The sequence below is a fragment of the Trichechus manatus genome, unplaced genomic scaffold, assembly GCF_000243295.1.
Source record: "Trichechus manatus latirostris isolate Lorelei unplaced genomic scaffold, TriManLat1.0 scaffold00109, whole genome shotgun sequence".
Taxonomy (NCBI): Eukaryota; Metazoa; Chordata; class Mammalia; order Sirenia; family Trichechidae; genus Trichechus; species Trichechus manatus.
Window position 1 is genome coordinate 1075479 of NW_004444045.1, and position 25127 is coordinate 1100605.

Genomic DNA, 25127 nt, shown 5'->3' on the forward strand with positions numbered 1-25127 from the left:
TGAATATTCCCCTTCCCCAGGTGTTAGCAGGTAGCGCTTTTTTTTTTGAGAAAGAGAAAGTGATGAAATATCAGAAAGTTTGCATCCAATGTCTGCCTTCAACTCTGTACTATCTTATCGTCTTCTGGTACCACCAAATCCTAGAATGAGAAGAGAAAAATGTATGTTAGTTTTTTTAAACGCATAAAAATTGCTTATGAAATTACAAAAGTAATCCACGTTTACCATTAGCAAGTGAAGAGAATAAGCGAGGAGGAGAGAAGGAGCTGGCCAGGTGGTGCAGGGCTGTGAAGGAAGTAATGCAAACCTCTCCACAATACCCCTCCCAATCATCGCTAAGTCTACTGGACTCACACGTGCTTGCGGGTTATGCTCAACTTCACACCTTATACATTTAACATACTTTACATAGTAATACTCAGCTCTATACAGGAGACAATGTGGTACAGGCAATACTCAAAAGACAGAGGCCGACGGAGCGTAAGCCATGACCTGCTACGTCTCGTCCTCTCACGACTCCAGCAGTGATGAGAAGTAAACTTGGGGGAGGGTTATGGACTTTCAACAGCAAATGTTACTTAAACCTCCATGAAGCAGAATTCTCCCCTCAGCTAACAGACAGATTACAAGATGGCAAGTTTTTCCCTTTATAAAGTCTCTCCTTTTTTTTTAGGTTATTTGGTAATGTTTTATGATTTTCTTCATATAAGTCCTACACATCTCTAAACCAAAAAACCAAACCCATTGCTGTAGAGTTGATGCCAACTCATAGTGACCCTACAGGACAGAGTAGAACTGCCCCACAGGGTTTCCAAGGAGCAGCTGGTGGATTCGAACTGCCAACCTTTTGGTTAGCAGCTGAATGCTTAACCACTGCCCACCAGGACTCCCATAAATCTCTAGTTGATATTTATAATTTTTCTAATTTTATTTTTATAATTTTCTAACAAATATTTTTCCATTAAGAATGAGTTTTCTTTTGTCACAGTATGTCCTACCTAATTATATACTTTTTTTATTCTCCCAATCACTACACCTCTGCTTTCTCCCCAAAACTAACCACTATTTTAACATCTAAGGCACCCTGGTGGCACAATGGTTAAGAGCTCACCTGTTAACCAGAAGGTTGGAGGTTCGAACCTACCAGCTGCTCCAAGGGAGAAAAGACTTGGCAGTCTGCTCCCCTAACGATTTGGTGCAGTTCTATTCTATCCTACACGGTCGCTATGAGTCAGAATCAACTCAATGGCACGTAACAACATCATCTTAACACCTAACACCAGAGGTTAGTTTTGTTTGTTTTTAGACGTGTATATTTATAAACTATAAATGTTATAATCATACTGTGTATGTTCTTTTGTGTCTGGCTTCTTTCTTTATATCTGAATATCCATCCAGATTATTATATACGATAGTTCATTTATTCTCATTGTTGTATAGTATCCCACAGTAAGACTATACTCCACTCATCGATTCAACTGCTGATGAATATGTGGGCTGCTCTCCTTTGAGGCTATTATGAATAGGGAAGCTATAAACATTCTTTCTTTCAGTGTATATGTATTTCTGTTGCTATATTTATCTAAGAATGAAACTGCTAGGTAATGAATATGCTTATATTCAATTATAGTAGGTGAGGTCAAACATCTTTTCAAAGACATTGTATCTATTTATATTCAAACTAGCACTACTAATTTCACTTTTACATTTTTAAACATAGTTATATTTAAATTAATTTCAAAAATTAATTGTTGTTCTGTAGCTTGCCCCCCTGAAAAAGACAGCTCCAATCCACAGCACCCTCTTACAGCCCCATTATGCACCACCCCCGATGATTAGCAGGATGTTTAACTCCAAAGAGTTACTCAGTTGTTTTTTTATCATACCTTTGCTTTTTACAAAATACTCTCTTTACCAATTGCAGTGAACATTACAATCACATTTTTTACAACTATTTAAAGTATGGCTCAGTACATGTTTATTAAATTTTACTGAATTTAAAAGCTTCAAACTTCTCCTCAGAAAATTCCATTTCAGAGCTTAGAGACCACAGGATTAAACATACTTGGAAACCAAGGTCCGGGAAGCTTTAAATTAAAACCTTGGTTAGTAGTAGAGCTGAAATTAAACCAAATCCCTATTTGATCTTTAAAAGAACATTCAGAAGTGGCAGGAAAGAATGAATCTGAACTATATTTCAACCTCAGTTAATTATGCTATTAACATTTTTGGTAGGTATACCAAATAACACCAACACAAAACCAAACCCGATGCCGTCAAGTGGATTCTAACTCACAGGGACCCTACAGACAGAGTAGAATTGTCCCTATGGTTTCAAAGCAGCAGCTGGTAGATTCGAACTGCCCACCTTTTGGTTAGCAGCTGAGCTCTTAACCACTGTGCCACCATGGCTCCCAAATAACACGATTGCTAAATGTATAGTTAATCTTCTTCTTACGTTCCCCAAATACTTCTGTACTTCACTGCTACATAACAGGAACCTCTGTATTCTTTGCTCTTACCCGATGCTGTCCTGGTTCCTGTATCTGAGCTTGAATCTGCTGAATAGCTCCCTGCGCCTCCACGACGTGGTGAGTAAGCAGGACCATTCCACGTGCTGGAGTACGATGGAGGATGAGACGGGTAGTACCACGAGTCTGAGGAGGGTGCTGCCGCTCTAGAAAGACATGAAAAAAAAACTGTGCATTTTTCCTGTGGCTACCCTTTTTAAACCCAGTTCTGTTCCTAAACCATCATTAAAAAAAATCCTTCGTAAGTGTTTTTTTCTGAATGTTCTGGTATATATTAACATAAAGACTGTTCTCTGTTCCTGTCACTAGTATAGTCATTGCTATGGGGCAATAAAGTGAGAGGAGTAAATCCTCTTTCTTTCTGAATTTACACTCAAAAGTCTAAACCTAACCTAGCATTAATACTCAAAACATTCCAAAATCTGGCCCCAAGCTCTATCCAGCCTTGCTTCTTATCATTCTCAGACCAAACCAGACTGTGGCCCAAATACTGTGTGCTTTCCTGCCTTCTCGTCTTCTCAGACGTCAAGTAGATAGTTCCTGGATATGACTTCCTATCTCATAATATCTATGAGAATGACAGCGCAAGGAAGAAACACAATGAAAAAAATAATATATATATAGTATTGACCAAAGCATAAAGTATACCTTTTAAAAAAGAAATATAAAATAAAACACATTTTTACTGGGGTGAAAATAAACAATGTCGGTTACTCAACATAAGTGTGTGTTTATCAGTGATCTGAATAAAGAATTCTATCTTTCAAATGGATCTAGAGTTTATCCTAACATTGAAAGATCTATATTCCAAAGGAAAGAAAATTAAGGGAATATTCTGGGCAAGTTTTAAAACCTCATTATTGCTCAGTGCCTTTACATCTGTGTTAGCCAGTCCACTGTCTCAATTTCCCTTTACTAACACAATCTGGTTTTAGACGAACACAGTCTAATCTAAGGCGTTGCGCTGGCCACAGAAATCACTTAGGGAACGTGTTAAAATGGATTCCCAACTCCTCAGCCCCAGGGACTCTGATTTAGTAGGTTAATGTCACCCTAGTTTATTTTCCTTAAGAAAAACAAAGAAGAGTCTAAAGAAAAGTTGAATAAACAAGTGAGATAAATGAAAAACCTACCTATTGCTGCCAAACAAATATCCTAATAGTCCTCCAGTTCCCAATCCAGTCCAGAAGCCTGGTCCTGAATTTCCGTATCCTTGCTGTCCTTTGAAAGCACTGCCAAAACCATAGGTCCCACCATCGCCAGTACTCTGTGCTCCTTAAAATAAAAATGATTCATTATGTATCCTCATTTAAACACAGTCTACACAAGCAAAGATGCTATAACATTTCAATTATTTAGTCTGTACTATATATTAATAATAAGCAGGCCTCAATTTATGAACAAGTTTTATTCAAAAAAGTCTACATGTAAAATGTCGATTTATAACTAAGGAGTACATTTCCCACAAACATGGAGAAGAAGGGATATATTTCAGTACTGGAGGGACTTCCTGTAAGGTAACATCTGCCCTGCTCATGGTCAGCCGCCAGGAAATGACCCTCCTTTTCACACTGACTTCCTTTCTGGGTTGTATCTTTAAAAACTCCAGGTGGTAGCTATGCCTGAGCCTAATGGAGAGATCGAGTGGAGGCAACCAGATATTTTTTTTCTATCGGCTGGGAGATTAGGTCTTAAAGGAGACAAAAAAGTACCTTCTGCTCAAAGTGAATTTTTTAAAAATTGGTATATAATGTACATATAGGAAAGTGCGCTACCTTTATGTTTACTGCACAATAAAGTTATACATGTGTATACATCCATGTAACCACTACCCACATGAATAAAACATTTCTAGCACCTCAGAAGGCTCCCTCATGACCACTTCCAGTCGATCCCCACCCACATCAGAGATGAGTGCGATTCTCACCTCTCCATGTTTTAGTTTTGCCTTTCTTAAACTTTTTATAAACAGAATCATGAAGTATGCACTCTTTCGTGCTCAGCATATCACTGTCTGAGAGTCAACCCTATCATTATGTGTATCAGCAGTTTGCCCTTTTTTTCCCATCATGTGAAAAAATCCAAAATTTGATCCATTCTAATGCTTATGACCGTTCCATTTCTAGTTTTGGGTCGTTATGAATAAAGCTGGAATGAACGTTCCTGCACATGTCTCCTGGTATACACATGTATTCATTTTATCTTAGGTACATACCAAGGATTAGAACTGCTGAGTCACAGGGCAGGCATATGTTTAGCTTCAGCAGATACTGACAGTTTTCTAACATGTTGTACCATTTTACACTGCCACCAGCAACGGATGACAGCTGCAGTCACTCCACGTCTTTGCCAATACTTGGGACTCTGTCTTTTTAATTTTAGTCATTATGGTGATTACATAATGATCTCATTGAGGTTTTAACCTGCATTTTCCTAAAGACTAATGACGCTCATATTTTTATTGGCCTTCTAGATATCTTCCTTTATCATAAAGTGCCTGTTCAAGTCTTTTGCTCATTTTTAAAATTCGGGTGTCTATCTTTTCTCAGATTTGTGGGAGTTCTTTATATATTCTAGATACAATTCCTTTGCTGGTAAAATGTTTGCAAATATTTTCTCTCAGTCTATGGCTTGCCTTTTCACTTTTAATAGTGTCTTTTGCTGAAAAGGTAGTCCCTGGGTGGTGCTAACAACTGACACCCTCAGCTGCTAATCAAAAGGTTGGGGGTTCAAGTTCACTCACAGGCACCTCAAGAGAAAGGCCTAGCAATCTACTTCCAAAAACTCAGCCAACGAGAAACCCATGGACACGCTTCTACTCTGACACGCATGGAGTCGCCATGAGTCAGAGTCAACTGGACAGCAACTGGCCTGTTTTGGTTTGTTTTTTTTTGCTGAAGAGACATTCTTAAACAGAGCCTAATTTATTCATCTTTTCTTGTATGGTTAGTACTTTTTGTGTTCTGTTGAAAACATCGTTGCCTACCCCAAGGTCATGACAAACAGTCTCCTATGTGTTCCCCTAGAAGCTCAATTGTTTTACCTTTTAGATTAAGATCTTCAATACTTGGATGAATTAATTTTTGTGTACAGCATGAGACAGGGTTCATGGGAATAAGTGCTTATTACCAAATCTGATCATGATTCTCTAACTAAGATGATTTATAATTTAATCACAATAGTAATTACAATGTACCTTTATAGAGCAGCAGAACACAGAAGTAAAAGAAATTGAAAGTAAAAAATAAAATGAGAAGACAAATCTGCTTCAGATTCCCAATGGAACCATTTTCTGTTTCAGAAATCAGCACAGCATTCACTACCTCACAGCCACCCTACTTACTGCCACTGAGGAGAGACATACCTGTGAACTGAGACTTAAAGCCCGGGGGAGGGGGTCCTGCTGAGTTTGTGGATCTCTGGTATTGCTGGGAATATGGAGGATACTCAGAATATGGTGGAGGAGAATCTTGTCCATCACTAAGAAACAGCTTATAAACTCCAAAGGCAATAGCAAGTAGCACCACAATGGTAATCAATCCACTAACACCACAGGAATCTGGGGAGTACAACTTATTATGATAATTAGAGAAAGAGTTAAAGCCACGGTTTTTTCCAGACTCTCTCAACTTCTTCAGGCCAGCTTCTGTGTAATCTAAATCATACTCCAAGCCACAGGACCCTCTTAGTACATACGGGTCTTCAGAGGATTCATAGCCTTCACAGCTCACCACAGTTTTTCCAAATCTGTATGCAATATCTAAGTCAGTCTTACATTCCCACTGTGAAGAAAAATATAAATAGGTTATTGGTACCAAAAGTTTGTTTTTTTTTTTTTCATTTAACATATATTATGTGGGCTACATACATGTCAAAAAAAACCTGCAAGATAGCAAGTGAATTATTAACAAAATTCAGGACAATGAGTAATTCTGCAGTAGAGGAAGACAAAGTAGAGGCTTCAAAATTACTGGTGATGTTAATGTTCTACGTCTTAACCTCAGTGGTGAGTACATGAGTGTTTTATTACTATTCTTTATTTATCACACATACACGTTATATTCTTTTGTACATATTATGTATTTCGTAATTTATAAAATTTTAAGCAAATTTTTTAAATGTCATCTTTTTGCCATGGTTGTTCCAGATGTTTTCTTCAAAAATAGAGATTTTTCTTAAAAGCTTGTGAGTGGCCATCTAAGTTACAACTATTAGTCTCTATGCAGCCAGAATAAAAGAGAATAAAGGAAACCAAAGACTCAGAAAAGAAACTAGTCCACAGGGCTAACAGTCCACACCAACCATGACCTCATCTACCCCGAAGAACTAGATGGTGGCCCAGCTACCACTACCAACCTTTCTGATCAGGAACACAACAGATGGCCAATAGATGGATCCTGAAAGAACGGGAGCAAAATGTGGAACAGAACTCAAATTCTTAAAAACTCCAGACTTCCTGGACTAGTTGAGACTGGAGGACTCCCGGGGACTATCGCCCTGAGATACTCTTTAAACCCTGAACCAAAACTATTCCATGAGGTTATCTTTTAGCTAAGTAACAGATTGGCTCATAAAATAAACAGTATCACCCGTGAGTACTGTGCTTCTTTAAAAAATCATCTATGAGACCAAACAGTGAACTCTCACCATATTTTTACACAAATAATGCGTACTTTCTATGTTTGTTTGCCTGCGGCGCTCACCCCACCCCCCGGGAAGTATTTTTATAGGTATGCTAGGCTAATTTTTTTTACAGCAACATGTGGAAAAGAAATGGTATAGAAGCACTTGTGACGATGCCTCGCGGAGGGTAGAGAGGGAGGGCACAGTTGGCAAACAAACACAGAAGGTATATGTTATTTTTGTAAAAATATGGTATTCTAAAGCAAAGACGAGAAAGCAAGGGGGCAGGGAAACTAGATTACTGGAAACAATCAGAACAGAAATAATGAGAAAGTTGACACACTGTGTAAAATGTAACCAATGTCACTGAACAAATTGTGTAGAAATTGTTAAATGGGAATCTAATTTGTGTGTAAACTTTCACTGAAAATACTTTTTTTTTAAATAGAGATTTTTTAAGATGTTGAGGCGAAAACATCAGCATCATATGTGAAGTTTTGATAGCTGCATGCAGTATCAGAGATATTATATAATCTTCTAAAAAAAAAAAACTTTTCCACACAAATGTTATAAAATCATGGACTAATGTTCCAGGGTCCAACGGTATCTAATCCTCTTAAATTTTTTTAAACGATTTTCAGAAAAACGCAAAAGAATCCATGCTAGCCTCAAACACTCCCATCTTATTAAAAAAAATAAATAAGCCCAAGTTTAGTTCAAATTCTGTAATTATATTTTGAGCTGAACAGAAAATATACTCTTTATAAATATCTGAAGAGATACAAGCTATTGCCTTTCTCGAAGTTTTTGTACCAAATCTCTTTTTCTCTCAAAGTTCAAATATACCCTATTTTACTTATTTTTTAGAACAGCTTTATTGATATAATTCACATGACATACAATTCACCCATTTAAAGTGTAAAATTCAATGGTTTTTAGTATATTCACAGAGTTGGGCATATCACTACAATCAATTTTAGAGTATTTTCATCATCCCCAAAAGAAACTCCATTTTCCCACAACTCCAAGAAACCACCCATCAACTTTCTGTCTCTATGGATTTGCTTTTCTGGACATTTCACATAAATGGAATCACACAATATGTAGCCCTTTGTGACTGGTTTCTTCCACTTAGCATAATATTTTCAAGGTTCATCCATGTAGTAGCATGTACTAATACTTCATTTCCTATGACTTGGTAATATTTTGTTTGTACATACAACATTTTGTTTATCCACTCATCACTTCATGGACATTTGGGTTGTTTCTAATTTTTGCCTAGTATGAATAATGCTGCTGTGAACATTTGTGTACAAGTGTTTGTGTAGATACAAGTTTTCGATTCTCTTCGGTACATACCTAGAGTAGAACTGCTGGGTCATTTGGTAACTCTTGCATAACTTTTGGAGGAATTGCCAAATTGTTTTCCAAAGTGGCTGCACCATTTTACATTCCCAACTACAGTGTATAAAGAGTTCCAATTCTCCACATTCTCACCAATACTTGTTGTTATCTTTTTGATTATAGTCTTCCTAATGGGTGTGAATGGTATCCCACTGTGGTTTTGATTTGCATTTCCCTGATGACTAACGACGTAGAGAATTTTTTCATGCACTTATTTGGCCACTTGGATATCTTTTTTGGAGAAATGTCTAGTCAAACACTTTGCCCATTTTTTAATTTGGTTGTCTTTCTATTATTGAGTTGTAATAGTTCCTTGTATATTCAAGATAGTACTCCCTTATCAGATACGTGATTTGCAAAAACTTTCTCCCATTCTGTGGGTTGTCTTTTCACTTTCTCAGTGATGTCCTTGAAAGAATAAAAGTTTTTACTTTGAGTAATGTGCAAATTTTCTATTTTTTACTTTTGTTGCAACACTTTTATTTTTAAAATAATTTTACTTGGAAAAAGATTTATAAGCTTGCTGATTAAAGTAAGTAAAACAGGCTACATCTCAACTGATATTTGTAGCTAACTATACTTCCTTAGTAGTGCACACGAGAAATGGCTTCTAATGCTATATATTATAGTACTTTATTTATTTAAACTCTTGGAATTAGAGGAGGCTCTCTCCTGAAATGATAAGACAACATACGATATGCTCTACACGTCTTTGCTCATGGTATTTTCTTCTCTATCCTTTCACCTCTAAAAATCTTAGACTTACTTCCAGACACAACACGGATACCTTCTCCTTTAAGCCTTCTCCAATCCCCTCAACTGGACATGACTGTATAATATTTTGTTGGTACCTAAAAAATTCTCCAATTAATTTGAGTGTTTGTCTTATCCCTTCTACTAGGAAGAGTTCCCTGAGGGCAGTGACTCCATCTTATCCATTTTTATATATCACAGCTTCAATATATATTTAATGAATGACCTCACCGTTCTTTTTTTTTCCCCATCAAGACTTGTAAAGTTAATTTAAAAGTAAAATAGGAGTGGGATTTCTGCTTTAATGTAAAGATTGTATTAGTTAATTAGCAATGCTGGGGGAAAGATGTTGTGAAATATGTATCACACAATACACACACAGTCTATCTCTGAGTTGCACAAACCATGGATAAAGGTTACATAAAACAAAAAGTCATTCTGCTGAAAGGGGAAATTGTCAATACAAGCTTTTTGCTTAGTGATCAGCCATCTTAAACCTTTTTTGAAAGCAAGCAGAATACAAAGTAGAAACATATTTAATCGAATTCATTTGATAAACTCTATTCCACTTCTAAAATATGTTGAGTTCTGCAACTTCAAGGAGATGCTATCCGTTATGTACAAAATGCCAGGGTCCCAAGACAATAAATAAAGCACGCTAAAATGCTTTCATCCAAAGTAACCATCCTAAGTTGTAAAACGACTTTAAAATCAAGTATCTGAAGCACAGTAGGGCCCATGTGCCCTAACTATTTACAATCTATGGCCCCTTAAGAGCAGGTTGGTATTCTTGAGGAATGACCAGGAAATGACAACAAGAAGAACTCCCCTACTTCCAGCCAAGTGGATAAAAAGTCTGGAAAATTTACTAATATCTTAGAAGAAAGTCATGGTACAAAAATGACAATTAACATTTCCAGGCTTTAAAATCAGTTCATTTCTTTTGGAGAATGCTTCTTCCGGAGGTTAAGTGACTGACTGAATTATACTGATATACTTTAAGTTAACCTAAGATTTTATACACGTGCTTCCCAAAGACACTGAACAATATCCCAAAAGATACTTTATTAAATAGAAATCCCATTCAGACTTCCATCAATGTAATAAATATTACCTGTACATCATAACCATCCCAGCCTTTGTTCTGACACTGTATGACTTTGGGGGTATAAGAATCACATCCAGCTGTGCCTCCAACACATTTCAACTGTGGGATCGGATCCAGTCTGCGGGAGGTGGTATAGCGGTCATAATGGAGGGTAAGAGCTTTGATATCCCGCAACAATATTCTGTCTGAAAGAGTAATAAAACAGATGAGCAGACAGTAAGTGCCTTAGTAAGCACAGAAAGATTCATTCTAACAAAACTCCTGTCATAGGAAACACTTTCAAAAGTAAGTGTGTTTCCTGCCGTTTGAGAATTCTTAAACCCTGGTGGTGTAGTGGTTAAGAGTTTGACTGCTAAGCAAAAGGTTGGCAGTTCAAATCCACCTGGTGCTCCCTGGAAACCCTATGGGGTGGTTCTACTTTGTCCTATAGGGTAGCTATGAGTTAGAACTGACTTGCCGGCAACAGGTTTGGTTTTTTTTGGTTTTATAAAGAAAGGATGAGACAGTTTCTCAAAGTCATTTCAACAATGTTCAGGCTTGTGCACAAAATTCAAATGGTCACACTTTTAAGGCCTCCCTTCATTTCAGGCTGGATACCTCCTGAACTGCCTCTATAGCACAAGTTCCATGCAACGTTTGCTAAATTAGAAAAAAAGTTCATTAACTTGAAACATATTATTGTGTAATAACGGTAATGGTTAATTAAAATGGGAAAAAATACATAAGCATATTCATGAAGCATTGTTTGAACTAGTGAAAAATAGGAAATGACTTAAATGTCCATCAACAGGTGAATGAATTAATAAATTTTGGTCTATTCACACAATGGAATATTCTACAGCAGTTAAGATGAGTGACCTAGAACTCATGTATCCAACTAGATAAAACAGAAAAACCATTTTAAGCAAAATGCAAGTTGGAGAATATGTTTAGTATGATAGCTTTATATAAAAATTTGAACACAGGCAAAACAGTATTGTATATTACAATGTCTATATATGTATATAATAATAGTATGAAAATATGTATGGAAATTCTTAAACACCAATTTCAGACAAGTATCTCTGGGGAGAGAGGGAGGGAAGAGACTTTAGCTCTATTCCTAATGTTTGATTTCTCTGGAGAAAAAAAAGATTTGTAACAAATAGGGCAAAATGTGAAGAGCTGATAAAACTGGGTGGTAAGTACACTGGTGTTCACTGTGTATTTCTGCATATTCAAACATTTAAAATATCTCACAATTTAAAAATTTTAAAATATTTCACAAATTAAAAATCACTGACAAAGAAGTTTAAAAACAGGAAGTCAAAACAATGAAATTATGTCTTACATTCATGTACATAAATGAATTTTTTTAAGTGTTACTGGAAAATGAATAGGATTTCTATTTATCGTGCTTAGTTTATGGGTGGAAGATAATGTGGACTGGCTCACTTCAACCTCCATTTCACCCTCAAGCTGGTGTGCCTTCCTACAAAGCTGAAAGGATCCCCAAACCTCTTGCAGCTACAGCTCCCAAAAGTGATTTCAGTTCTGCCAATCAGAGGGACTTAAGCAAGTTCTGAAGAACAGACCTTATACTTAAAAAACAGTACACAGTCCTTCAACTAGCAAGCACAGTCATGGAGAAACAGAGTTTTTCTAGCACTATTCCAGTGCCCTGTAAGTAGCGTCATGGGTTGTCAAGAGACCTGATGTGAGCAATCCTTATTTCACTGCAGAGGATGTAGCAGGCATCACTTTCTACCACTTTGTTAGTGCCCAATTCCATATATTCAACCTGTTTCTATTTAAAATAGCCTGAATGGCTTCCATTTCCTGCAACATTTTAATGAATGCTGATTAAAAGACTCTTTATAATGGTAACAGTAATGCCAGAATTTTTAACTTCTGGTTATTTCCTCCCTAAATTCCACTAAAACTACACTAAATGGACTGTTTTGATGACGTGAACAAACAAGATCAGGGAAAACAGAAGAGAAGATGGACAGAGAATTCTGGAAGGAGACAGTAGATGGGCTAGTGATAAGCAAATAAAAAAACCAAAAAGCTGTTGCTGTTGATTCCAACTCAAAGCAACCCTATAGGACAGAGTAGAACTGCTCCATAGGGTTTCCAAGGCCGTAAAGCTTTAGAGAAGCAAACCGCCACATCTTTCTCCCACGAAGTGGGCTGGTGGGTTCAAACCACCAACCTTTCAGTTAACAGCTGAGCACTTAACCACTGCACCACCAGGGCTCCAATGTACATAACAGAATTCCTACAAGGAATAGAAAATGGCAGCTCTGGAATTGGAGATGCCTAAAATAAGCACTGTAGGGCAAAAGCTAGATTTCCAGATCCCCTCCCCAGCTTCACACTGCTCAATTGTACCTTCTCCATTCAGGAAAATGTCTGGAGATTTATTCTCTAGAGAGGGTAAAACTAAAGGGCTCTGCCCTGGGGCCTATCTGGCTCAGTAGAGTACATGGGTATAAAATCATAAAACAGGGAACCCAAGTCACACTGTACGCACTCTGAATGCTGAAAGCATAGACCTTTTCCTAGTCATGGCTCACAAAACTCTAGCAGCCATCCTCCTTTCCTCCAAGCAGGAGACTGGATGTCTATTCCACGCGTAAACTAATCAAGAACACCTAAATATACTGACTTCAGGAGTTTCCTCAAAGGACCACCCAGGTCACTCCACAGTAAAGTTCAAAATCAAAAAGCCCCAACCACACACTAGTAACTTCCGATCAGCTTTTTGGTTCCCCACCCTTAATCATGAGTATAGAGCCAAGGATTGTAAAAGTACGAGGAAAGCCCCTAACATTGAACATAGCAACCAGGACAAAACAACCCAAAAAAAAGCAATCTGGAGGAAAGACAGGCTGTGCAGCGAAAAAAGAACATGGGGGGGGGGGAGTGCTATGATATCCTCAGAGTTAAGAGAAAATATTGCATCCATAAAACAGTCCTTTTTAAATGAACACTCAGAGAACAAAACAAGAGCTCTCAGAAATTAAAAACAGGAGAGCCAAAATGAAAATAATTCAGTAGAATTGTTAAAAGTTAAAGACAAAATCTTCTAAAGAAATGTAAAGCAAAAAAATATGCAAAGTAGGAGGGAAAAAGAAAATTATAAGATTAGTTCAGGAAGTCCAATATCCAACAGAGGTTTCTGAAAGAAAGAACAGCGAACTCAGAGGGGACAAACTCAGTGATATGGTTCAAGAAAAGTTCCCACAACTGAAAGATGTGAGTTGTTATACTGAAAAGACCCAATGAGTGTTCAGGCCTGAAAACAGGCCCAAAGGCACATCATTGTAAAATTTTAGAACACTGGGGACAAAGAAGATTCTACGAACTGCTAGAAGGACGGAAAGCAGGTCACATACAAAAGATAAAGAATTAGAAAAGCTTCAGATATCTCAACGGCATAGAAACAAGACGAAAATGGAGCTATGTCTTCAAAAACTCTAAAGGAAATATTTGGCTGGGTATAGAATTCTAGGTTGTCACTCAAGTGGGAGGGTAGAAGAACTACATTTTTAGACATCTGAAAGGTTTCAAAATATTACCTTCTGGTGCTCACTCTCAATAAAATACTGGAAGATATTCACCACCAAAAGAAAAAACAAACAAAACAAAAAGGAAGACATGGAAATCAGAGCAGCAAAGAAGAAGTAATGGTATATACATAGAGAGAGAAGAGGAATCCCAAGGAGAATGGTGAATGGGGTACCAGGATGACAGCCATGTACCAGTCAGAGCACAAGCCCACGCCGGAAGAGTGTTGCTCAGAAGAGACACGTTGAGGGCTGTGAGCATTAAGATGCCTGCTGCTACAGAACTCTCTCTCTTAAACCTGAGGACAGAATGTCCAGATGAACTGGCTTTGATTTTTATCTGTTTTTGGCTTGTCTTGACCTTGAGCTGACGAAGTTCCTCTTCTTCTCTCCACGTCCTGCTACCTGGATCAGCTAAGGACACTCATTTCACTCCACAGACGCATTCTGCTTTAACCTATTCCTGAGTGCTAGAGACAGACCATGGTGAGCTCAGTAGAAGATATAATACGAACATATATCTGCCAGTTGTCCAGTACCCAGCCCACTAGAGCGTTAACAGACACCCTGATTGTGGTGATTCCTACGGTTCCCATGACTTCTCCCAATTAACTTTCCCAGAAAGGCTCTTCTAACATTTCAGAAAACCTGAAGCAAGAGACCTTCTTTATACTGACAGGAAAACAACTAGTCAGTTTTTCAAAACTTTTATAGCTTTACCACTTACGTAGACAGAAAAACTACCAAGTAAAGTAAGGAAATTATTTCAAAAATTGCTTTTTTACTTAATCACACATCATTAACATTCCTTCATTTCAGCAGATATGGATCTTATTTGTACTTGTTTACCAAAAAGGAACTTAATAAATTCCACCAAGCTGAGATCTATAGACCACATTCTCTCATCAAAATGCAATAAACCTACAAATAATAATATAATATATAAAATAATATAATAATAAAAGAGGACTGAAAATAATTTAACTGGAAAATAAGAAACATAAACTATGCATCAGATGAATATCAAAACAAATTTAGAACTGGGCTTGCAAACTCAAATGCCTTCACGTGCCAGTCAAAATGTCTAAAATACGAGAGGTCACTGGGTAAAAGTGGCTAAGTGGAACACACAGGAAAAGGCTGTGCTTGTGGTCAATGGAGAATTCAAATCCCAACTAAAGCCATTCATTTTTACTTTTGTAAGGCAATTTAGTCCAAAAAAACCATCCCTGCAAACATCAGGTTCTGATATAAAAAGGTTTTTTAAAAGATCAAAATCTATGAGCACAGGGGCATATTTATAGCCTAGGCATTTTTAATGTTTTTAAGTTGGACATAAATAAACTAGGTATTTACACTAAGAAATGAGAAAATTATAAATCAAAATAAAATAAGAGAGAATAAAATCTCAAATTTTAAAAAGGAGAAAAACAAGTAAAACCAAAAGATAGTGCTTTATAAAACAGATAAGCAATGCACAAAACCTTTATGTAGAAAACTGTAAAACTTAATGACATAAAATGTAAAATGAATAAACGGCAAAGTTATGATATACATGGATGGAAATGCCACATACTAAATTGTCAACTCTCTCCAAATTGATCTATAAAATCAATGAAATCCCAGTCAGAATTCCAACAGGATACTTCTTGGAATCCTGATAAATTGATACTAAAACTTAAACGCAAGAATAAATGTAGAAAAATTACTAAGATTATTTTGAAGGAAACACCAACAACAAGAAAAAAATGGGGCTACAGACATTAAAACACATAATTAAATCTAGATTAATGTAAATCGTATAGTATTGGCACAGGATTAGAAAAACCGACCAATGAAATAGAATTAAGCATCCAGAAACCGACTCATGAGTATATGAAAATTTAGTATATAACTAAGGTGACATCTCAAATCAGAGAAAAAAGAACAAATCAGTCAAAATATAGTACTGAAACAATCGACTATCCATGGACAAACAAAACCCACTGCCATCAGGCTGATTCCGACTCAGAGCAACCCCACAGGGTTTCCAAGGCCATACATCTCTACAGAAGTGGACTGGCACATCTTTCTCCTGCAGAGTCGCTAGCGGTTTCAAACCACCGACCTTTTGGTTAGCAGTCAAGTGCCTTAACCATCGCAGCACCAGGGCTCCTTATCTATGGGTGGGGGAATTAAATACCTACCTCACACTACTTAAAAATATTAATCCCTGATTATTAAAAACCTAACATGAAACATACAATAAATTTACAATACTGGAAGAAAGCACAAGAGAGTATGTTTATGATCCTGGGATGGGGAAGATCCTCTTCAGACACCAAGGCGAAAGATTGCCTAGGAAGATAATTACTGTAGTTGATCAAATCATGCTGAACCTATGAGAATCCAAGAATCCATACAGACACTCAAAGAGAAAGACAAAAGTTCATTTGTCACCACTTGAAGTGGCTCCTAATTACCTTCTTACTTTGAAAATTGGTAATGAAAGATTAAATGTTATTCTCTGACTGTTCAATAGGAACTGTAACCTGAAATGGCTTCAGTTGACCAGGGAAATTTCTACTTTACTGAAAAATGCCAGCTAACAGAGAAGAAATTGCAAAATTAGAAAAATCATCATTTTACAACCCCTAGAGCAACTAATTAAAACAAGGAATAATTAGTGTTAAAACCATTTGGTGCGTGGATATCCACGTGGTGTAAAGTAACATTACACAGCTAGTGACAAGCGGAACAGGTGTAACTTTACGAAGGATACGAGGCCATTTAATCTACCGGTCAATCACTAACGGTGAGACAAGCTGATAGTACACTATCTCCTATGATGTAGTCTGCAAAAGCACTTAACAGAATCTAATCAATCCTTTGAATCTAACATCCAGTTTACTAGAAATACAGAGGAGAGAAAAACAAGCTAAAACGATGCCATGAGAAAATAATTAGAATTCAGAAGGTATGATAGTCTAAAGGACCACTGGCCCATTCTCTTCAGCAAATCAGTGGCATGAAAAAAGTGAGGGCTATAGATTTAAAGACTTAAAAGACAACCAGATGCAACATATGGTCCTGGACTAGGTCCTAGTTTGAGCAAACTACTATAAAGGACATCTTAGGGACAACCGGATATCTGAATACGGGAACGCAAAATTAGATATTATTAAAAAATTAGTATCAATTTTGTTAGGTGTAATGTCATTCTACCATGTGAGGAAAAGTTCATTTCTTTAAAGAGGTGAATACTGAAGAATTCAGTGCTAGCCTGTCATGATATCTGTAATTTACTTTAAAATATTTCAACATTTTAAAAAAGAGAGAGTGAAAAGAAAATAAAGCAAGAAAAAAAGACTGATAACCTTCCATCAAAACTTAAAATAACTTCTGAGAGCCCTCCAGGAGACTGACTAGAACCAGGTCACATGATAATGATAACAGCAAGTGATTCAACTAAAAGGAGTATTTGGCTTTTCTAGCATTTACATGGAGGGGACAAGGGAATGGCTTTCAAGTAGTCAGCTAATAGTAACAACAGTGGAAGAGATAACATTTCCTCAGTGGCTTTTTAATATCGAGGGAGCCCCAGTGGCGCAGCAGTTTATAGCTCGGCTGCTAACCAAAAGGTCAGTAGTTCAAATCCACCAGCCACTCCCTGGAAATCCTATGGGGCCATTCTACTCTGTCCTATAGGGTTGCTATGAGCTGGAATCGACTTGACGGCAATGGGTTTAGGTTTGAAATATCCAGTTAGAAATGAAAATGGAAAACCTATCAATCAAACTAGTGATAAAATATATACATATATACATGTGTACACACATAAACTACCTAGAAATAAACTTAACAAGGCCAACACAGGACCTAAAGAAGAAAAAATGTATATAACAAGACCTAAATAAATATAATACACTTCCAACTTAGAAGCCAGTTGGATTTTTTTAGGAACAGGAAAGAAATTATTTGAAAGGCCTTACAGAAAAATGTCCATAAATAGCCAATTTAAGAAAAAAGAATACATTGCTTTACCAGATAGTAAAGCTTTCCATAAAATTACTATAATCAAAACAGCAAGAAACTGGAACAGAAATAGGTAAGAACTGTGAGACACAAGTCCAGAAATAAATCCAGATCCAGGTAGGAATTCAATACAAGATAAAGTGGGCCTTTTAACTCAGTAGAAAATGTATGCCTTCTTTAACAAATGGTACTGGCATTATCGTCCATGCAGCTAGCAGAAAATCCACCTAAAACCATATTAAAATAAAATACGCTAGATTAAACTCAAACTGCCTCTTTATACATAAAAAACTAAAACAATGAAAACATTTGATGAATTGTTGTTGTTGTTAGCTGTCGTGGAGCTGGCTCCCCAACTCATGGCAACCCTACGCACAACAGATCAAAACACTGCCCGGTCCTGCGTCATCCCCATGATCCATCTGCAAGTCGGACAGTTGTGATCCACAGGGTTTCCATTGGCTGATTTTTAGAAGTAGATCACCAGGCTTTCTTCCTAGTCCATCTTAGTCTGGAAGCTGCGTTGAAACCTGTTCAGCACCATAGCAACACACAAGCCGCCAATGACAGACGGGTGACGGCTGCATATGAGGTTAGTCATAGTCCAAAAAAAGGCAGAATGTATTATTAAACTAAATAACATAAATAATAACAACTTCAATTTATTTTAAGAGGGTTGAGATAATGCAAAGAACGCTGGACCAATTCCCATCACCAACTTGCTATACGACTTTGGCCAAGCCACTTAATTTATCTGTGTACAAGTTTCCTCACCTGTAAAATGACGATGATGACATCAACCTTAAGATTTGTTGTAAATTATATGAGATATAATTACTAAAATTACCTAGCAGAGTCAAAAACCAAAAACCAAATGCATTGCCACCAAGTTGATTACGACTCATGTCAACCTCACGTGTTACAGAGGAGAACTACTCCATAAGATTGTCTTGGTTGTAATCTTTATGGAAGCAGGTCGCCAGGCCTTTCTTCCATGGCACCACTGGGTGGGTTCAAACCACCAACCTTTACTTGACAAATAACAGGTGAATTTAAAGTATAATAAATATTACTGAGAATGTTATAAGAGCTATATACACTTGAGGAATCATTATCATAGCCTTACATCATCTTTCCTCCCTAGAGGTCCTAAAGATCAACAACAAAGTGTTCACACCCGTACTCCACTAGTTTCATCAGTCAACAGACACGGAGTCCCCTGAATTCCAGACCTACAAATCAAAATCTACTTACAGGTCTCAAACGTAAGATGAACAAAGCCAAAATCCCGTAAACCTGATTCTCTCACAATCTTTCACATCTCATGAAATGATAATTCCATCCTTCTAGTTGCTCAGGTTAAAAACCTTGGAGTCATCTTTGTCTTCTCTCTTACTCTCACCCCTACGTCTAATCCATCAGAGTACCATGTCAGCTCCACCTTCAAAGCAGGTGAGAAGAGAATCCAACCACTCTCACCAACTCCACTGCTCCTCCACTGGTCCAAGCCATCACCATTCACTGAACGTACTGTCCAACCTCTCACTGACCTCCCTTCCCCTTTACCCCCTACAGTCTGTCTTCCACACAGCGGTCAGAATAAGCCTTGAAAATATAAGTCATATCAGGTCATTTACTCCTCTTCCTTCACGTTTCTGATCAAATGTCACCTTAACAGTGACTTCTTCTCTAACCAATGTGTATTTTTAAAAGTCCCCACTTCTGCCTGCACACTCTGTCCTCCTTACCTTGCTTTATCATTGTCTGTATTATCTGTCACCATGACACATTATTTACCTGTTTGTTACTATGTTTCTCTTTGATACATATAAACTCTTTGGAGGCAAGACACTGTTTTGCTCACTGCTATATTCCCAACACTTAGAAGAATGACTTAAATATAAGACTATATTCAATAAAGAATTTTGAAAATTTTTAATTAAGGCCTTTAGAACTGGTGTTTTTTTTTTTTTTTTTTTTTTTCCGAATTACTGCTCCACGTCAGCTAAATTCAAAACAACTGGATCCAAAGTCAAACTGAAGAAATATTAGGTATTGACTACTGCTTTACTAAAGGACTTGATACAAGGCATTCCAATAAAACAGTTCCTCGAAGAGAATTTAAAGTGAAGTCAAATTTATAGAAATTGATTGAGTTTACTCTGCGAAATATTTTGATGCCTCATTTTTGTTCCGGAAGAATGGTGTCATAGCAGGTGGGCAAGTAACACCAGAAGGCAGCTTCTTTCTATTTATATAGTTCTCCTGATTCCTCATCTGTAAACTTCCTTTTATTTTTTTAAAGAATTGACTGAGGGTTCAACCAATTAATGTTTCATTCCAGCTTTTAAATTATAATTCTGATCAAAGTCTTCCATTTACATAAAATATCTAGGAATACACAGAGCATACATAAAGCAGTCTTTCCTACTGGGTTCAAGAAACAACCTTCCCTCCCTCACTAGGTGTGCTTCTTTAAGAGGAGAAATAAGTCCGCTTCAGCAGAATGTTTTTTTAATGAGAAAATAAGTTAAACTTTTGTACTTTAAAACAGGAACAGCTTTAGCGCCACTAGTGTATTATCAAGAGAGTAGCCTGATGGTCAGTAAAAAATTTATTCCTTTGATGATCACACTATTCAGAGTGGTGGTTTGGACAGTCATACAGTTTTAAACCGCTGATTCCTGAACTTACATTGCTTAATTTATATACATTAACAAAGCATATACATAAAAGGAAGCATAGGATTCATTATTTTAAAATATACCAAGTTATGGAGAAGCAGAAAATAAGTCTGCAATTTTCTTCAAGAAATCCTTCACCAGACCCATAGGCTGCATTCACCTGATCAAGATCTCCGTAAGTAAAGTGAGAAAGTGAGAGAGAGAGAAGGGCGGGAGGAAGGAAGGAAGCAAAGGGAGGGAGGGAGGGAGGGAGGGAGGGAGGGAGGGAGGAAGAAAGGAAGGACTGTGTATGGGCATTTAAATTTAACTCGGCTTTTCACTTACTGGTAATAAAACATCTACACCAAATGGGTTATTCAAAGTCAAGTGTTTGCAAGCAGCATCTTGCCTCTCACTTCAGCTTTGGGAATAAAATAGGAAACTATAGCAATAAACCTGTCGCTTAAGTTTAAAAATGTAGGCATTTCCAATGTTCAGATCATAAATGCAATTCTGGTATACTTTCCATACCCTAACATTTTTACTCCCCAAACAAAACATGTCGTTTTAAGTGTTGACAAGTCATTTTTTTACATAATTTCTCATTTAAGAGCATGCACCCTTTATTAAACGAAAAAGTCAAAATCTGTGTGCATGTGTATATATACATACATATTTGTTACAGGATATTGACTCCATAAAAATTCGTTAGATTACATTTCAATAACATTGATATAAAAGAACTCTTTCCCCAGAAATCATTTATATACCATCACCAAAATAAATAAGATGAAAAAAAAATTTAATTCCTGGGTAGGGTGAACAACAATGGGAAACCCTGGTGTAAGGAAATGTACACCGATACTTCACCGTAAACGCCAAGATGAGATCCATGAGCTCCGCTCACGAAAATAAGCAGAATCTATGATTCTGCAAACCTATCTACAAGAACTGCAGCCCTGTCCACTAAATTTGATTCAGAAAGTGCCAGAGACTGCCAGTGGCATGGGAACTGCCAAGCCATAGCAACAGACAGCCACAGGCAGCGATGATGACATCAGACAGTCACAACAATGCAAGGTGCGCAGGTGAACGTCGAGTTTTCCAGCCCGACCCCGGGATGAGGGCTGGAGCCAGGAAAAGGAGAAGGTGGACAAATTCTGCGAGGCCAGGGAAGAGAGGAAGGGGACATTAAGAATTCAAAGTCGTCCCGCCCCGCCCACTCTCCAACTGTCCCCGCTCGTCCCGGAGGGCGTCAGGGAAGCGTAAGGAGCCGGGTAGGGCACAGATAAATAGCGAAAAAGAAGTGAAGAATGTGGTCAGGCTCAGGGCGACGAACGGAAATGGGCGCCCATGGGGGCCTCTCCGCGCCGGGTGACGGCGGCGAGAAAGGGCGAGGGAGGTGCCTGCGCACACCAACGGCACTCACCAGCGTCGTTCCAGCCCAGGGCAGAACCCGAGATCAACAGAAGGGAAAAGAGGCCGAGGAGAGGGCAGCGTTCGGCCACTACCGGCCCTCCGGCCGCTGCCATGGCGCTTGGTGGAAATGGCGCGCGGCTGCCTGACGCTCGCAAGCCTGACCCGAGCTGCTGAAGATCTCGGGCAGCGATGAAGGGAAACTCTTGTCTAGAGAGCGGCCGCCTCAGCGAATGTCTGCGCGCCAGTTACCGTCACTGCCGCTGCGACACGTAGAAAGCCGTGAGCGGCCGCCGCCGCCGGCCCCGCCCCTGGGGCTCAGCGTGCCCGCGCGCGGGCTGTGCTCCGCGGCTCTGGACTGGGCTGGGGACGAGGGCCCCGCGGATATGGGCGGAACCAAGGGCGGACGTCATGGTTGTGGGCGGGGCGTCGCGGGTGTGGGCGGGGTCAGGGGGCTGGTGCAATTGTTGTGGGTGGGGCCGAGGGCGGAGCGCAGCCCTGTTGCTTGTCGTCGCTGACCTCAGACTCCGGAAGCTTGCGCGCGAGCGTGCTGCGGTGTGAGAATAATCGCAAGGCGAAGTCTAAGTGTAGTCAAGTTGTGTATTTCCAAAACCCCGATAACCTTACCGACGTTATTCAACCTGTGCTTCGTTGAACTTTATGTCTCCAGCGCCTAGCGTAGCGCCTGACTTATAATGAGTGTTCTGTTTCTATTTGCTAAATACAAAGAAGATTCAGGGGAAAGTTAACATGGAAATATATTGTCTAGTTTGAGGAGCTTAGAACCTTTAGATAGTTCCTTGAATGTGAAGCCCATCCGAATTTACAGTATATCAGGAGGAGAAAATAATGCGTAGATTAAGAACCAGCCAGAGAAAACAGCTCTGAAGAGTTCACAGTCTGTCAGGCCCGAGTTTCATTCATTCATTCAGCAAGTATATGTTGAATGCCTAATACGTGTCAGGCATTGTTCTAGGCATGGACGATACAAACAACGTCCCGGTACTCAAGGAACTTACGTTAAAGTTGGATAAGACAACAAACAAAAAACAGGTAGTGATAAGTGCCTTGATGAAAATAAAACAGAGTGATACAGGAGAAGCTAAGAGGCAACTTCAGAGAGGACCTTGCTGAGGAGATGATTCTGAAGCTTGAGACCTGAGTGATGAGAAAGCACTGCTTAGGAAATGGTGCATGCAAAAGCCCTAGCTTTTGCATATTGAGCACCTACTCTGTGCCAGGTACTCTTACAGGCACTGGAGATACAGCAGTGAATAAAACAAAATTCAGGGGTGGGAAAGGCAGAAAGAAGACCAGTGTAACCGAAGCAAAGTAAGTTATGGGAAGAGTGGAACAAGAAGAGGCACAATAGTGGGGACTTGGAGTGGGACAGAGCAAGACTGAGATAAAGATAATAGACAATTCTCTTCTCAGCATGTTAAATTTGAGATGCCTGTTAGGAATCCGGGTAGGCATGTCAAACAGACATTTGAATATACAAGTCTGAAATCCAAAGCTAAAGTAAATTTGGGGGTTATGTTATCAACATGTAGATGGTATTTAATGCCATGGGAATAGATACAATAACATAGGAAGAGAATTTAGATATGACAGAGAAGAGGGCCCTATACCCAACTATGGGAACACTACCATTTGAAGGTTGAGCAGAAGAAGATCCTAGAAAGAGTCCAAAAAAATAACCTCTGGTGACATACAGGGAAAACAAGGAGAGTAGTGATATGGCAGTTAAGAGAAAGAGGGAATGGTGAACAGTGTCCATTGTTGATGAGAGGACAAATCAAAAACTGACCCTTGGATTTTGCAATGTAAAGGTCACCAATTATCTTAACAAGAGAATTTCTGTTATCTGAGATCTCACAATGTACCATGTACCTTTCTAGACAGCAGTAAACAAAACATAAAAGGTAGTGCTATCTTGCATTCCAGTGGGAGAGAGAGCTGAAAAATAATATGACCGTTTCAGATAAAAAGTGTCTAGAAGAAGAAAACAGGACAATATGATGGGGAGTGCTATAATAAAAAGGATGGTCAAGAAAGGTTCTCAGATTATATTTGAATAATTATTACATTTTGCATGTTGCTTCAAAATGCAAAGATAATAATGCCTGCTGATAGTAAGAACATAGACAATGTTTCTAATGCAAGTGTTCAACCAGTTGTACAAAGTCTAAAACAACTTTATCTTTCAACCCACTACTTCCACTTCTACAAATTTATTAGAACTGCTATAAATGACACAGAGATACATGAAGTTGTTGACTGCAGCACACTATAATTATAAAAAATTGAGACAAATTAAATGACAAAAATATATGTATAGTTAAAATAATTCTACTATCTTCCATTTGATGAAATATTATGCAGCCATTAAAAAGTATACAAGCAAGAACATTTGATTATGTGGAAAATTATAAATAAATTTACATGACATGGCTTGATACAAAATATTTCAATTTTTTAAATGTAAATACAAATTAAAAAAAGGAAAAGTTAAAAAAAGAAAAGGTTCTCTAAGAAGCTACCGTCTCAGCTGTGATCTAGATGATAAGAGGCAGTTTCTTAAAATGTCTGAGACATACCAATAGCAGTGTGTGAATTTAATTTGGATCCTGATTCATACAAACTATAAAATAAATGATATTTATGAGACAATCGGAAATTTGATCACTGACTGAATGTCTGATGATGTTAAAGAATTAGTAATTTTTAGGTGTGATGATGTTACTATAGTTATGTTATTTTTTAAGAATCCTTTTAGAAACACATACTGAATATTAAAGATGAAATTATATTATATCTGGAATTTGCTTCAAATATGGAGAAAAAGTAATATGGTAGGTGAGTAGGAAACAACATTGACCATGTGTTGATAACTATTGAAGTCAGCTGATGGTACATGCGTGTTCATTATACTCTTCTGACTACTTTTTTCATATGTTTAAAATTTTTCATAATAAAACGTTTTTATAAAAACTTCTTTGAGCTTTCTCTGACTTGATCTGTAAGAGTAACTCCCAGTTTACAAAATTGTGGAGAGGATTAA

The 25127-nt window shown here is 38.0% G+C and overlaps 1 protein-coding gene across 1 annotated transcript; it reads right to left on the reverse strand.

Moving 5' to 3' along the window:
* Nucleotides 1-16: 16 nt before the first annotated feature.
* On the reverse strand, nt 17-22299 carry SARAF (store-operated calcium entry associated regulatory factor). Its single transcript, XM_004383378.2, has 6 exons — nt 22077-22299; nt 10426-10604; nt 5896-6313; nt 3665-3806; nt 2523-2677; nt 17-140 (listed from the first exon to the last, which is right to left on the reverse strand). The coding sequence occupies exons 1-6, from the start codon at nt 22177-22179 to the stop codon at nt 115-117; spliced, it is 1023 nt and encodes a 340-aa protein (XP_004383435.1). The 5' UTR covers nt 22180-22299; the 3' UTR covers nt 17-114.
* Nucleotides 22300-25127: the final 2828 nt, after the last annotated feature.